The sequence below is a fragment of the Uloborus diversus genome, chromosome 8 (genome assembly GCF_026930045.1).
Source record: "Uloborus diversus isolate 005 chromosome 8, Udiv.v.3.1, whole genome shotgun sequence".
Lineage (NCBI taxonomy): Eukaryota > Metazoa > Arthropoda > Arachnida > Araneae > Uloboridae > Uloborus > Uloborus diversus.
Window position 1 is genome coordinate 104,226,351 of NC_072738.1, and position 16,589 is coordinate 104,242,939.

At 31.9% G+C, this 16,589-nt stretch overlaps 1 protein-coding gene across 1 annotated transcript in view; it reads right to left on the reverse strand.

Annotated features, from left to right (window-relative positions):
* Positions 1-16,589, reverse strand: part of LOC129227250 (transmembrane protein 214-A-like) — a 57,685-nt gene that overhangs the window by 35,941 nt on the left and 5,155 nt on the right. The window contains exons 3-9 of the mRNA XM_054861766.1: positions 13,090-13,240; positions 10,556-10,687; positions 8,898-8,980; positions 7,469-7,574; positions 6,172-6,253; positions 4,499-4,634; positions 1,049-1,150 (exon numbers count right to left, since the gene is read on the reverse strand). Coding sequence (XP_054717741.1) covers positions 1,049-1,150; positions 4,499-4,634; positions 6,172-6,253; positions 7,469-7,574; positions 8,898-8,980; positions 10,556-10,687; positions 13,090-13,240 — 792 coding nt within the window. The remainder of the gene's footprint in view (positions 1-1,048; positions 1,151-4,498; positions 4,635-6,171; positions 6,254-7,468; positions 7,575-8,897; positions 8,981-10,555; positions 10,688-13,089; positions 13,241-16,589) is intronic.

Below are 16,589 nucleotides of genomic sequence, written 5' to 3' on the forward strand. Positions count from 1 at the left end.
TGACACAGTTTAAATTATGCTAAAAACCTAAGAGGAATAGAAAGTATCAAACAAGCTTGGAAAAGATTTCAATTAGACAAGTAAATAATGCATGTGGATATAAAACTAATGAAAACTAAGAAACTTTTTGAAATAGATGTGCAGTAAGAAAAAAATTTAAATTTCTATTTATATAACAAAAACAGTTTGCAAATTTCATGAAAAGCTAACAATCTATTTTGTATTAATTTTTCTGCCAAATAAAATTTTGACGCATCATTTTTGCACGTTAAATTGCAAAGATATGTATTGCAATTTAAGACCTGTAGCTAAAGAAAGTGATTAAAATCTGTTCATTTAAATAAAGTTAATAGTTTTACCTTAATAATTTCAACCTTTTTACTTAATTTTATTATTACATGTTTCAAAGATCCTATAATTGAATAATTTGAGGGTGATAAGGTTTATTTTAGCATCGATGCATATGCATATACATTTATAACATGATGATTAATATTGCCATGGGAATGAGAAGGGCAGTATCGGCAGAAATGAGTTTTGGATTCCATATTAACAATAGAGATATTTTGGAAATTGATGTTTTTTGGTTGCTTTATTTTCAGCAGAAAGCAAATAAGTATGCTTGTACAATAAAGCTTAAGTTCAATAGATCATAAAAATGCAAAAATATGAAAAAATTGCAGATGCTGGCCTATCTTCCCATGACAGAATAGCATTACGTGTGAACCAAAATTTAAAAATTAAATTGTTAATGAGTACCTTTTCTTGACTCTAGATTATGGGAAACCAGTAGTGGTACAAATTTCCACTGAAAGTTGCTCTTAAGGTGCACAAAATCACTTTTTTAATGTGTGTAAATTTTTTTCCTGTGGGGGGGGGGGTGGATTTTTGTGACAAAGATATGTATGTTTAGTTTACAGCTGTGTTTTTATGGTTCATATTTATGCCTTACTAAATTGGTTTCCCTTAATCAAAGCACGATAAACTATAATATTTTCAGAAAAAACATGTTCACAACAAGATACAAAAAATTTTCATAAATACTTACTTCTTCCTTTAAATTGGGAGGGCACCCTGGTTCTAGTCTACGAAGATAGGAGGGGAAAAAATTATGAGCCACATCCTCTGGTTTAGGTCCATAGCTTAAAATCTATAAAGAATAAATAAGAAGATTAATCTCAATTAATGACAGTGAAAGAAACTGATACAAAAATATAACTCATTTGCTGATTAAGACTTTAATGAAAATTATAGAGCAATTCAATTTGTAGATTAAATTTGCACAGCTGACATAAGGTCAAGAAAAGTATTTAACATCTCATTTCAAACCATTTGACATTTAATTTGAAAATGACTTTTAAATGCATTAGTCTTAAATAGTTTGCAACAAAAAATACTTCTAATTCAAATCGTTAATTTTGTACAGCAGTTCTGTTATGAAGACGATGAAATTGATTCGTTCAAACTATTACTTTTATTATAAACTGCTTAATTACAATACACACAATTTGTAACAAGTTGAATGTTTTTCAAATTTTCATATATTTCATCAAGAATAAAACTAAAAATACATTCAAATATTTTGCCAAGAAACAAACAAAAAGAAGAAGAAAAGGAATTTTGCGGTTTATTTCAAGTCAAAAACAACTGTTTGTGAAATTACTTATTTGTACATGCTGAAGATTTGCTTTCAACTAGAGGAAAGATCTGGCAACTTCATTCTACAACAGGATGGTGATTCCAATTCATACCCTCCACAAATTTTTACATGACAAATAGCCACATCAGTGGATTGGCCACTAAGAATCCAAACCTTTCATTACATCATATAGAAGATGATCATTTCCCTGCTAACGACTGGCCTTGATGAACATGGTAAGAAATTTCTTAAAATGAGTGTAAAGGGGAAGAACATTGACCTTTTATGAATTGGGAATGTATGAAAAAGCATTTAGGAATTGACGGTAGTATTAAAGAAAGTTATTGCTGACACTAATCTAGCTGGACCACTGATATTGTCCATAATGCTAATCATATGAAAAAATATATATGTAAACAAAATTCAAATAGGTTTAAAATGTTACAAAAGCAGTAAACTAAAGAAGAAATCAGTAAGTCACTTTGGTTTCTTTTATTCTTCCATCAGAGTAATTGAATCATTTATGTCAAAAACCAGTCAAGGGACAAAATTGTTAATTCTAGGAAAACATCTACAGGTATAGGATAAAATAATAGGAACACCCAGTTAAAATTGAATCTTTTTTTGACTGTCCAATAAACAACCATCAGTTTTGCAGCAGTTATCCAACAAGTGGTGGTAGGGAAGGTATCAATCAAGCATTTGGCAGAATGAGGGCTGCATGGAAAATTCTGTATTCAGCAAAGCGTAATTATGTCCAACCTCTCCAAAGTGAAAAAAGGTATGATAATTGGAGCTCGTCTCACTGGAGGGAAGTGTCCATAACAGCCAGTCTTGTGGATGTTTCAAGGACTATTGTCCAAGGATTATGACAACTTATACAAATCTGGGGAAGGTGACTCCTGCAAAAGCAAAACAATGGGCAAAAGTCAAAGCTGAAGGATCGTGATAGGCGAGTGTTGAAGAGGATTGTTCCCCCAAAACACAAGACTACACTGCCGCAGATAGTGTCTGAAATGAATACAAGCCCTGAATCAATGAAAGTTATTCAATGGGAGTTGCATGCTGCCCACATTCATGGCAGAGTAGCTATTCCAAAACTTTGTTTCGAAGCAAAATGCTATGAAGAGACTACAGTGGTACAGAGACCACTCAAACTGGACACAACTGCATTGGGAACAAGCCATATGGTCTGACGAGTCATCATTAACATTAGTCCAGCCCACCGGACATGTGTTCACCCAGCGAACACCAGCAGAAGCATATCATTTTGACATCTTGGTTCCTACCATGAAACATGGAGGGGGTACCTTGTTTAGTCTGTGAGGGTACTGAGGTGGTGTGGGGAGCAATATCTTCTATTGGTTTTTGGACTCTTGATGCCCTAAGGGGGACAATCACAGGTGAACGTTATCGAATCATTCTTGCTGATTATCTTCCCCCTATGGGTCTCTTTCGGGGAGAATGTCTGGCGTTCCAAGATGACAACACCCCTATTCATAAGCACCATTGAGTTCAAACATGGTTATATGAGCAGGAAGAAGAAGCAAAACATCTAATATGGTGACAATGATCCTCAGTCCCGATCTGAACATCATTGAGCCTTTGTGGTTTTTTTTTAGAGAACAAAGACTGTGCTCGGTTTCCACCTCTACGCACTCCACCTGAACTCGAGGCAGTCTTGTGCGAGGAATGGGTGCGAATTCTAAATTCAAGACCTTTATTTGTCAGTCCCACGTCAACTACAAGCTGTCATTCAGGCAAAGGGTGGCCCAACCCCTTATTAATAAAATATTTTCATTTTTTAAAGGTGTTCCTATTATTTTGTCTTTTACCTGTATATCAAAATATTAAATTATTCAATGATGATTACAACATTGTTTATTGAAAGAAATATACCTAAATATGTATCCCTTTTAGTTTAAAACATTGTAATCCTAACAGAAAGTTTTTAACCCCTTAACGATCGATAAAATTTTCAAGAAAACGTCATAAGTCACAGTGTATTATTTTTATTTAAGAAAAATATATAAAAATAAGTGTATGAACAACATGTACATTCAATTTTTCATTTTTGATATTTTTCAGAATGAAATTAAAATTGTTTTTTTACAATTTTATGAAAAGTTAACAAGCAAGCCCAAGCAAGCAGTGAAAATTTAAGAAATACGTCTTTTAAACATTAAAAGAAGTTTTATTAATCTTCTGTGTAATATAAGTAAAGATAAATAAATATTTTTTAAGTGGTAAATTTCAAAGCATGAGATACAGAGGCCAATGTCACAATCTGGACAGTAGTACCAAAATTCCTTCTTGCATCTCTGCAATTATTTAAAAATCGTAATTACATTTAAAATTGACTGGTGCTGCCATCTAGTGAAAAAAAGAGAAACAAAATGTATTCCGGGCAAAAGAAATGAATTGATTTTAATCGTTTTGTCACGTTAATATTGCACACCCCGGCACGGCAATATCACAGGCGCGAGAAATGAAGATTGAGACCCCAGCCCGGCATATTCAGGGGAGCGAGAGGGAAAGAGTTAACACGAAGGTAAAAATGCTTTTTTGAAGTTTTGGCGTTTATTGCTTGGCTGGATTTTGAAACAAACGGTTCAATTTATCTAAACCTATTCTTTTCTAAACGATATAACGTCTACAATATATATTAAATTTATACTTGTAGCTAAAAAAGTAAAAATAAAAAAACACAGTTTATGACAACTACAAGACAATTTATGGTTAGCTCTTTGGGTCAGATTCCCTAACAGGAATCTTTGTTGAAAGTGTTGTGCTAAAAATGGTGAAAATTTCAATAAAGAACAGAAACATGAAAGAAAAAGTATAAAACTAAAAACTGACCTTCAAAGTAGGATAAAGAGCCAACAGTCTTTTCTGCACATTTTTACCAAGATCTTTTGAATACACAGAATCCAAGATTGGAAATAAATCAGAAACAGTCAGAATACTTTTGGAACATTTTAAAAATTCTTCAGAACTGAAAGTAAAAATAAATAAATATTTACTCATAAATACACAGTCACATTCTATCATGGTACTAATTATATATGAAATTAGAATGCTTTTGTTCAGTCTCTATAACTTGCTGCTTTGAGTGCAGATCAAATTATTTCTTGAAAGTTAGAAAACTATTCTTGAGCTACAGGCTATATTACAAGGCAAAAGCATATCTAGAAGGTAGGGGGGGGGGGTTAAAAAGATATATGAAGATTACTCATTTTTTTTCGAAAAAGAATATTTCAGGATACTTTTTTTTTTTTGCTGCACTATTACAGATTGGGGCAACAGATTTTGAAAATCAGTAGGATACAGCTCAAATACAAAATGGCAGGGAGGAGTTGAACAGATACATTTCCAAATGTAATTCTCATAAAAATATCCCTGCTTTAAGAGATAACACTTTTAATTCCAGAAATAACACTTTATGAGTCTAATTGTACCCATGTTGTGGACACTCGCTGGTGAGATAGATTTACTTTATCTACCAGCTTGTTGGCACTCTCAGCTTCTATGAGAAGACATCTGCCTACAGCTTGGTTATTCACTTATCCAGACTGATGAGTTCTAATAAGAATGAAACTGCAGTCTCTGGATGTGATAACCGGGCTGTCTGGTACATTGATGCAACATATTGCTTAAATTAAATTAATTAGATGCTCTAAGACATACAAAAGATGTAACTTTGGTGCATAGACGATATAAATCTCCAGGGAAGAAAAATAACAAAAAAAAATATTTTTTTCCTTTGGATGACAAAGAAAAAAAAAAGAAAAATTAATTTGAATTTTGACATTTTGAATTCAAATTATGTTTTTCGCAATCACAAGCGTGTGTATGTAGGCGTGTGTGTTTGTGTGTGGGGGTATGTGTGTTTGTGTGTGGGGGTATGTGTGTTTGTGTGTGGGGGTATGTGTGTTTGTGTGTAGGGGGTATGTGTATGTAGGCATGTGTGTTTGTGTCTGTGTGCTGGCATAAGTGTGTGGGTAGTTGTGTGTATGAATGTGTGTGTGGGGGGTATATGTATGGTGTATGTGTGTGTAGGCATATGTGTTTGTGTCTGTGTGCAGGCATGAATGTGTGGGTAATTGTGTGTATGTGTGTGTATGTTTTTGTGAGTGTGTATGTGTAGGTGTCTGTATGTATGCATGTATGTATGTTTGTGTATGTGTGTGTTTGTGTTTGTGTGTAGTTGTGTATGTATGCGTGTGTGTGTAGGACATGGATGCAACCTGGAGACAGCTTTCGCTATAGGAGCAGCATCGTGAGGAGCCGGTGGGCGGTGATGGTGCGGAGGGTGGAGGTGGGAAAATAAAATGATAGGACGCCAAAAACAGTCAAATGAAAGCAATAAGCAATCGTGATTGCCCAGTAACAATAATGCAGTAGCGCTATCAGAAGCACGTAACTTTGCTCAATAACATTCATAGAAAATATACCAATGAAAATCAGAAATTAAATAAGAGCAATGATTGAGTCAATCAGTAGACAATGCATATTTATAACATAAAGCTCACCTTAAGAGTTTTTCTAAGTAATCAACAGCATAATTAGTACACGTTTTGCTGCCAATGGCACGAAACATCAAATTCATCCAAACTGCAAAAAATTACACTTGTTAAATGTTATAACAAATACAACTACAAAATATATTCTGATGGCTGTCTTTTCATCCATAAACACTTTTTTTTCTGCAATGAAAACTGAAAGCCGAGGGCTTCTTGTAATCACGAAAACCATGCTGCAAATTTTTATTGTTATGTGTACAATTTTAACAATGAAAAAATGTAATTGTTGCATTTAATTTCTTCCTTTACATCTGCTATTCTGTGTGAATTATAGATAACTACTTTTAGAAAGTATTAATATTTAAACAGTAAATATGTAAGATAATGGAGGGACCTAGCATAATCAAAAAAACTTTAGGCTTGCTTGAGCATTGCAGTACCGCCTAAAGTCTATGTATTTGATTACAGAAGTTCTAAACTTTCTACAAAATTATGAAATAAACGGTTTTTTCCTCCTAAATTTGGCTTGTATTTCATGATTTTGCTTTTGATTTTATACAAAATAAAAGTACACAGTTTATATTTATTCAAATAAATAAATAAATAAATAAATATATATATAAATAAAACTTCAAGTTATATAATTTGTGCAGGAACTTCAAAGTCATTTTTTTAGCTAAACAAACTAAACAGCAATTTCCAAGAAAAATATTTGTTTATTTTCCTCTATTCTTCATTTACAATTATTTATTTATTAAAAGACGTAGGAAATTGCATTTGTAATGTTTTGGTCAACATTTTATTCTGCTTCTCATATAGAAAAAATTGGTTTATCTATGAAGAAAAGAATTTTACACTGAGCTGCATATAGCAATGCAAACAAATATTTGAAGTCAGATGAGGCATATTATTTTTTTAGGCTCTTTAATCTATATATCTATATATATTCATGTAAGCAGGCTATAAAAGGTGTAAAAGCAGGGAGTATTGGTGACATGTAGTGTTATTGGCTTAAACAATAATTTAAAGTTATATATATAGAAGATATTTTTTTAAAAATGCTAAATATTTACAATTATCCATCACAGTTATGTTTCTAAGAACGTTAGTTTTCATGCCTACCAGTCAGTGAATTTGGAAACATAAGCCCCAACTCGCTCATGAAGTAGTTAAAAAAAAGTAAAAAGAAAAAAAAAGTATATCTGTTAAAAGTTCCAAAAATGTTAAAATGACTTGAATTTTTAGAAATATGAGAATGAAAGAATATGAGAGGGGCATATAAGTAGTAAATCTATTGAGATAATACCTCTAAGGCCAGCTTCTAAGTTGTTGTTTCCAGCCTGACCAGCAGCCCAAAACACAGATAGGCAAATATTTTGACGATTTTGGTGAGAATCACAGAGATCTATACACTATTCAGTAAAAAATAGGAGCATTAATAATGGGAAACAAGGGCATAGAATCATCAATGATTACAATTTTTTTTCTGATTATCTGAAACATATATTTTTACACAAAAAGTCAGAACACATAAAAAGAAATATCTTACATGGTTTATAATTTTTAAAAGAAAATTTACAAAATGGTCTGAGGTACCTCTCTTTAAAAGCCACAAGACTACAAATTTTTAATGAAGCCGAGTAATGCGACCAATTGGCAATGTTGCTATTATACTGCTTTTTCACAGAACTTCAAGGGATAAAATTCAGGGGAGATGGCAAAAATCCTACCACCGAAATTTCTCAGCTTCCTTCTTGAAAACAGTTAGGACACTATAACTCAGAGTTAGAATAGGTCACCTTCCTTTAAAGTCCGCAACTCTGTCAATGTTTACGGAGTCGGACAAATTTTGGGATAAAGTAGTCAGAGTCGAATTTGCAAGAGTTATGAGTAAATAAGTTGAGTTATCAACTAGTTGAGTAAATTAGTTGATACCATAGTTAACTAAGAGTTATGAGCAAATTAATTAGGCAAAATGTGCACAATCGAAATCTGATACATTTTATTTCTTCCCCCTCCTCATTTTACTATTCTTTTTTCTTAATTTCAAAGTTCAGTAAATTGATGTATTATCAACGTAGTAACTGATGCTTCTTTCTGTAACAGAGCATAAACTACAAATACTTCGAATGACAAATATTCAAAATTTTTGCATGCTTACTTAGAAACTCCTTGATGTTAATGCATCACATATTTCAAATTATAAAAGAAAAAAACAATCAATGATTAGCTCGCTCAATCAGTGCACTGGCATGAGATTTTTACATACGTTTGCACTTTATTCCTGATATTTTGAACTTTGGCTTTTAATTTTTATATTTGAACATAAAGAATCATTATGTATTAAAATATGAAACATCAACTATCTACTTTTTTTTTCGTATTTAAAATGTAATGATTTGTACATGTTTCAGGAGTGAGCAAACAGCATGAACAAATAGTTTTGAAGCTAATTTTTTCATAAGAAGCTGATACTTCATGTTATGATATACAATGGTTCCGATTTTTAAATAAATGGAAGATTAAAAGCAAAAATTAAAAATTCCCAGTATTAAGTGCAAATATGAGCATGAAAAGTAACACCAGTGCAAATTGATTAAGCATATTGTAAAAACCAAATCAGTACTTAAAAAAAAAAATAATGGAGATTGCAGTATTAATTTAATCATGAAAAATAAGGTGTACATTAAAAATACTTTGAAAACTTGAAAAAAAATATTGCTTGAAATAAATACCTTGATAAGTTTTTCTGTTACAATAAAAGGCATTTCTTGAGCAAGGCACTGTATAACAACACGATATCCTACAGTATTTAAGCCTAGAAAAATAAGTTTATACTATACATAATAGGCAAAAAAGAAAAACTATTGTTGGGATAAACCTAACCTGGCAACATTGTGAAGGCTACAGGCTATGTAGATCCAATAACAGCATTACAATGCTGAAAGGTTAGGTTTGGCTCAATTATAGTACTAGTTTTTTATCATTATCATTTATAGCTGAACAGTTGCTACGTAGTAACTGTTCTTCGAGCGAAAATTCATTTCCAGTATTAACATCATCTTCAACGATTTCTTCTTGGTCAGAATAGGTTTGGTTTGCTTTTTAATAACCCTTTAACTTGAAAGACACAATGAGTTTGACCTGGTTAGATTATTTTCATTATTATTTTTTTTTTTCGGTTTCTTATCGAAATTCCTTACTATAATATAAATTTCTGAAAATATGTTCCAACTGATTATGCCTTACTTCTTTGCAAATGTTCAAGGTATTATAAATATTTTTTTACTAGGTAAAGCTGAATAGCGGGACAAAAAGCACTCTAATACTCGGGACAACAAATTATTGTTTGTTACACTAACAAGAAAAAGTTTCTCTCAAAATTCAGTACAGTATAGAAAAATATATCATAAAGAATGCAATTGATGGTTAGAATAAATTGTTCATAGCACAAATACATTAGAAATAACAGTTAAAATTAGTTTTCACTTGAGGGCAAGTCAAGGAAATGGGGAAAATAAAAATGTGGAACACATGAACTCACGAAAGTGTGATTCATCACACTATCTGGTGATGAAAATATCATTTCGTAATCTTTTTGCTACTTTTATTCATTGATATTTTATAAATTCATGTATTTGAAGCCAAATTTTTACTTCAATAGATTGATTTTGGAACTGACTCACCGAAAGAGAAATTTGTATAGAAAATAACAGTAGATATCTATCTTATTAGTGAAATTGAAAACTTTTTAATCAAAAACTTCATTGTTTTTAGCTAATACCAAAAATACCGGTATTATACCCCATCAAATGCCGGTATTACAAAATTGCGAAATAGCTCCAAATACTGGTATTCAGTATACCGGTATTGCAATCACTAATCACAACTCAAGTACTAAGTTTTGGACACACATTACAGATGATCAGATATTGCTAGATTTTTTTTCGCAAGGTTTTAAAATGTTCACCATTTTTTAGAGGAGTGAAAGATACAAAAACATTATAGGCAAAAGAGTGATTAATACCATGAAAAAATCTTCCTAAGGGTGAGATGGAAGATGGCCTGGGAAGGAAAAGATGTGCACTATTTTGATTTTTTAAAAATGGCCCGCTCGGTGGCCCCAAAAGTAATAGTAAATTGAAATAGAGTGGATACTTAATCGTCAGTAAGATTGATAGACTCAATTAGGAGCAGTCCAGTTATGCTTGGAGCAATTGTATTGATGACTAATTGTACTAGCATATTACTTAAAATATTTAGTTAATTACTGATACCCAAACTTTATTTACATAGTCTTATATAATAGAGATAATAAATAATAAGTAAATACTATAAATGAAAATTTAGAATAGTTAGAATCATTATTACGCATTTCATTTGGATTGGTTACCTTTTAGCGAATCTTGCACCATATTTTGCAAGCAAAATTCAAAGAAAACTTGCAGCATCTCTGTCCTGAAACGTTTAAATGTCTTCAATATGAAATCATACACTCCTTTATGCAGCAATATACATGGATAACCTAAAATAAAAATACTAAATGAGAACTTGTATGAAAAAGATTCCGTCATAGTTCATGTCTTGAAACATTAATCATTTTGAAATAAAAAATCTTCTGATAACAGCAACTGTGGAAATAATTTTAATCAAATTTTCCACAAATGATAAGAAAATACACTTTTTAAGAAAATATTCCTCAGGTTGATTTGTTGTGGAAAATAATCTAATATATAAAATTCTCTGTCACAGTGTTAGTTATTGAACTCCTCCAAAACGGCTCGACCGATTTTTATGAAATCTTTTATGGGTATTTGTTAGGTATGAGAATAGACATCTATTTTTAAAAATCTCCTGTCACAGTTTTAGTTATTGAACTCCTCCAAAACGGCTCAACCAATTTTTATGAAATTTTTTACGTGTATTTGATAGGTGTGAGAATAGGACATCTAATATATAAAAATCTCCTGTCATGGTGTTAGTTACTGAACTCCTCTGAAATGGCTCGACGATTTTTATGTGTATTTGTTAGGTATGAGTACATATAGTTAGTATGAGTACATATGAGTTAGGTATGGACATAAAGTATATTTCATATCGCTAGGAAATTAGGAAGTCCTTTTTTAGAATTTTTTTCGCAACGCTCCTGCAAAATATCGGAACATGGCCCCACTAGATAGCACTTCGGAAACTCTCAATGATTTAAAATTTTATTTATTGCCATTTTCTATTTGTAATAAATAAAATGTTTGAAACTAATTCAAGCAAGGCTTTTGCAATGATTTTCAGTTTCGATCTTTGATTCTTTAATGTCATGTCACAGTGCTAGTGTTTGAACACATCCGAAATGGCTCGAGCGTTTTTTATGAAATTTCTTAAGTGTATTTGGCAAGTATGAGAATAAGTCGTAATGTATATATCATACAATAGGTAATTAGTGTGTCCCGATCTAGAATTTTTTGGCTACCAAGTGTCAAAATGTCGCAACGCTTTGGCAAAACATCAAAAAAATCTCAAAGATTTAAAATTTCTATTTGTTGAAATCTGCTATTTGTTAACAAATAAAATCTTTGAATAATTTAAGCAAAGCTTTTGCAATGATTTTTCATTTCTTTGATTCTCTCGCAGGGATATTTTGATAATTGGGAAATTCGCGATTAAAGAATGAAAGGGGAAAACTTTGTGGTTATAGGTACTTTTTGATTCTCAATTTTGAAAAAAAAAAGTCAAAAAAAAAAGAAAAAAAAATCTGGATAGTGACATTCCGATTGTACCTCTGGCAGTTTCGACGGGTCAAGATGCATTTTGGGGGGGGGGGGGAGGGATGCACTATGAAACTAGCAAAACATTTCTCATTTTGCCAATTTTTTGTCGAAAAATGATCTAATGATGACATTGTATTATCCATTGTATCATTTGGCATTGCAGTAACTTTACCGGATGGATGCAGAACAGCTCATTCAGCATTAAAGCTGCCACTGAATATTCAAAATAACCCAGACGCAGTGTGCATCAAAAGCTAACGAGACACTCTTACTCTCTTCAAGTGATTTCAAACAAACATTTCCATCATTCTACATTCAAAAGTCATTGATGATATTAAAGTTTACTAGAAATCATCGCCACTGTATCATAATGTTGAAAGATCCATCTAAAACATGTACGTTTAAATGCTACAAGATCCATTTGCTGACAAATTCTCAAATCCATTGTCAGATATCAACGAATGAAAATTTGCTGTCTATGAAAATTTTGAATGCATAAAATTGCTCACTAATTTCAGCACCATCGTTGATTCGAGAAAATGTTCTCATTGAACTTGATGTACACACACAATGCATACATCATGCGTGACTGGCAGAAAGAGCCATATTTTGCAGCAAAAAATGTGGAGGTGGATGATTTATAAACTTCAAGCCAACCTGGCGACTTGGTATCATACAAATCGATCAATACAGTTTATGATTCTGAGGAAGCTGTAAATTATCCAACAGAATTTTTGAATCCTAGAAATAATTTATGTTGCAGAACAAGGTTTGCCGGGTCAGCTAGTTATGTTATGAAAGTTGAGTCGACTGACATCAAGTTTAATTTAAGTGCATTAAAAGTAACAGCTAAAGCTAAATAATTCATGACTTTTAAAACCCTTTGATAGATGCGATAAATGAAGGAAAGGTGGCCTACAGGCAGACATGTGAAATATGAACTGAACTCTATTACTTGAGTAATCACAATAACTTGTCAATATATTTCAAAGTCCAACATGTTAGCCCCACAATAAGGTCATAAAATTAAAAATTGAAAATTTGTACTTATGGCTTTATGGAACTGGATGTACTAATTGCTTGAATTTAAAAAACCTTTCTGAAATTCAATCTGAATAAATAATCTTTGAATAAAACATAGAATGTTGCTAAAATATATTACCAATTGGCTTATCACTAAATGTTACATCTTCAATGGGACATTCCAGCTTTACATTCAAAAATGAAACCAGATCTTTTAGCCAGATATGGTTTGGCTCAGGACACATGTCTTCTAGGCAGGCAAGCAGATTTTTTAGGTCATCTGTAGTAACCTGAAACAACCAATACAAATCTCTGAAACAAGAACAATACTCATAATAAATATATTTTTAGGCTCATTTTATTTTATAGTGTGAAATGTATTTATCCCAACAGTTAACATATTTCTGGAACCATGTAATTTTAAGAGGGTGTATCTTTTTTGAATAATGAACTAAAAGGGATCAGACATTCAACCAGAAATGTATGGGATAAAAGAGAAAATTAAAGACAATGCTAAGTATGCCAGCGGAAGCTGTAATTGGGACTAAAAAGTGGGGAAGGGAGAGGGGAAAGATAGCTAAAAGCCATAGGACTTTTAACAGCAGCAAAAAAAAAAAAAAAAAAAAAAAAAAAAAAAAAAAAAAAATGAATTTTGACATTTGGAATTCAAATTATGTTTTTGCAATCACAAGTGTACGTGTGTATGTGTAGGAGTCTGTATGTATGCGTGTGTGTAGTTGTGTGTATGTGTGGGTGTCTGTATGTATGCCTGTGTGTATGTGTTTGTGTGTGTAGGTGTACGCATGTGTGTTTGTGTGTGTACGTGTGTGCATGTATGCGTGTGTCTGTGTAGGATATGGATGCAACCTGGAGACGGTTTTTGCTAGAGGAGCAGAATCGTGAGGAGCCGGTCGATGGTGATGCTGCAGAGGGTGCTGGTGGGAAAATAAAATCATAGGACATCAAAACAGTCAAATGAAAGCAATAAGCAATCGTGATTGCTCAAAAAAAAAAAAAAAAAATAAGGTAAAAGACAAAGAGAGAAAAAAAATACAAAATTTTGCTAGGGCTGGTTTTGAGAGCAGATGAATGGTAATTGATGTAAATCTATTAACTTAACTCACATTTTTATTAAGATTTTGATGAAATTTGAATGCAATGACTTTCTCCGAAGAAACACTTAGACATGAATTAGACTTACATTATTTACTCCAAAGTATTTTGAGATGTAATTAACATTGGGTAATAATTTCATTGAACAAGTAGGACTTGTTTTTAAGTAAAACCAGTGGTTGGAAAAACTACATTTATTTTGTAGCGAACTACAACTACAACTACTTCGTTACAAATGTAGTTAACTACAACTACAACTACTTTTTTTTAAATGTAGCAACTACAAACTACTTTTGAAATGTAGTCGCTACTTCGCTACTTTCGAAAAAATAAGTAAATAAAAAGCATACAGACTAGGGTGCCCCACAAAAAATGAAAGTCGATTTTTCTAGTGGCATATACCCTCTTATATTTTTCTTCTTATGTTAAAACAACTGTAAAAAAAAGTTTCATGTAATTTGAACAACGGCAACCCGTGCCGACCGGCGTCTGAAAGGTTAAGCCAGCACTTGTAGGTACAAGTATGGCAGGACAAATCGAAAAAAAAAAATCTTTTTTTAGTAACTCGAAATTTTTGTTGATAAAACGTTGCTCCTATATCCCACACTTCACATGCACCATAAAATCAATTATTCAAATTTTTAAAAAACATTTAGATATCCCACACTTGGCCTAAAATTTATAATTTTCTTCAAAAAACTGATTTTTTTTTCTATTTATCTTTTACATATTAATTGAAACAAAATATCAAATTCAAAAATTATTAGCGAACACGTTTTCAGATCAACATTTGTAAATGAATAATAATATTTAAAAAAAAAAGAAATTTAAATTTAAAAATTTAACTTAACCTTTAAAAAATGCATATCTTTTAAGTACTATGTTGGAGATTCAAATATTGCAGGAGAGCAAAAATTTCTATTTAACGCTAATAATCTACTTTACTGCTCATATTTTTTAGCTTGATAATTTCGTTAAATTTACCTTGCTTTTTTAAAATTTGTATCAAAAAAAGAAGGTAAAGAAAATTATAAATTTTAGGCCAACTGTATGATACTTAAAAGTTTTTTTTTTTTTAAATTTGGATAAATATGTTTGTGGTACATGTGGGGCTATAGTTCCAACGTTTTATCAACGTGAAGTTTCGAACTTCGAAAATATATATATATATCATTTGGTTTAGTACACAGGGCTGTTTTTACTCTCAGAAGAAAGCCAGCACTGGTTGCCGTTGTTCAAATTACATGAAACATTTTTTACAATTGTTTTGACTTTAAAATAAAAATACAGAGGGTGTGCAATTTGAAAAATAAACTTTCGATTTTTCGGGGGCACCCTAATACACACACACACACACCGTGCGAAGATTGAACGGAAAAAGGTTTAGATTGATAAATTAGCTCATCTGAACATGGAATATTACCAAGAATTATCTATTATTTCTTTTTTCCTCCCCCCCCCCCGAAAAAAAATTTTGTTATCATACTTTTATATGGATGCTTCACTTGCCAAATCATTGACTCCATAAAACAGAAAGACGAGAAAAGTGATGAAATATATAGTGTTATCCATAGGAGTGAATGGGCCCTCGTGTTGCATTTTCTGCCATCGCAGGATCAGAAATGCATTGAACCAAAACTTTAATATAAATTCCCATTCTAAGCATTGATTAAGCACTATTAAAGCAGAAATGAGAATTTTTTCAAAAATTAGAGGTAATCGATTTGGCAACTGAGTCATCCATATAACACTCTAATGCTCGTATTTATTGTAAGCCGGTCAGGTCAGTTTAGTAACATCTTCTATAACCTTTACAGCTTCTTTGTTTGGTGAACACAGTAGAAGGACTATTTTTACGAAACTTTAATTTTCACGATTTTTCCGTGCCCGTTGTAATCACAAAAATTTAATCCTCGTGAAATACTTTTGTTTTTCAACTTTCGATCTGTTCATATAAAATTCACAAAATTTTCAACTCGCTAAATCACCGATACAGTGAAACCTGTGTAAGTTGACCACTCGCGGTGCAGTACTTTGGTGGTTAACTTAGACAGGTGGTCAACTTATAAAGGGCGGTAATGATTTTTTTTTTTTTTTTGTCATTTCTTGCACCATGAGTTTTTGAGTAATTCACTCTTATTCTTTCTGTTCAACTCACTTTCATTGTATAACATTATTGAAAGTGAAGCAATAATTAAAAATACTATTCAAATAGTTTTGTTATTTTTTCTTTGTTTTTAACTATATTAGACACTTGTTTTAGAAATTCCATATGTGCCGGCTAATTTTCTCTGGCTTTCTCCATTTTCAACTAATTTAATATAATATTTCATACTTTTTATTAATCTCAAGTTCGACTAACTTTCGTTTTTAACTTATAGCACAAAGAGCAATAAGCGCGACTCTCCCAGTTCATAAATGCGAAACATGTAACTTTACTCATTAGCAGGCCCAGATCTGCGTACCCGCAGTGCGAGGGGTCCGCGTCCTTAAAGGGGATAATGTCCCTAGAAATTGAAGAAAAAA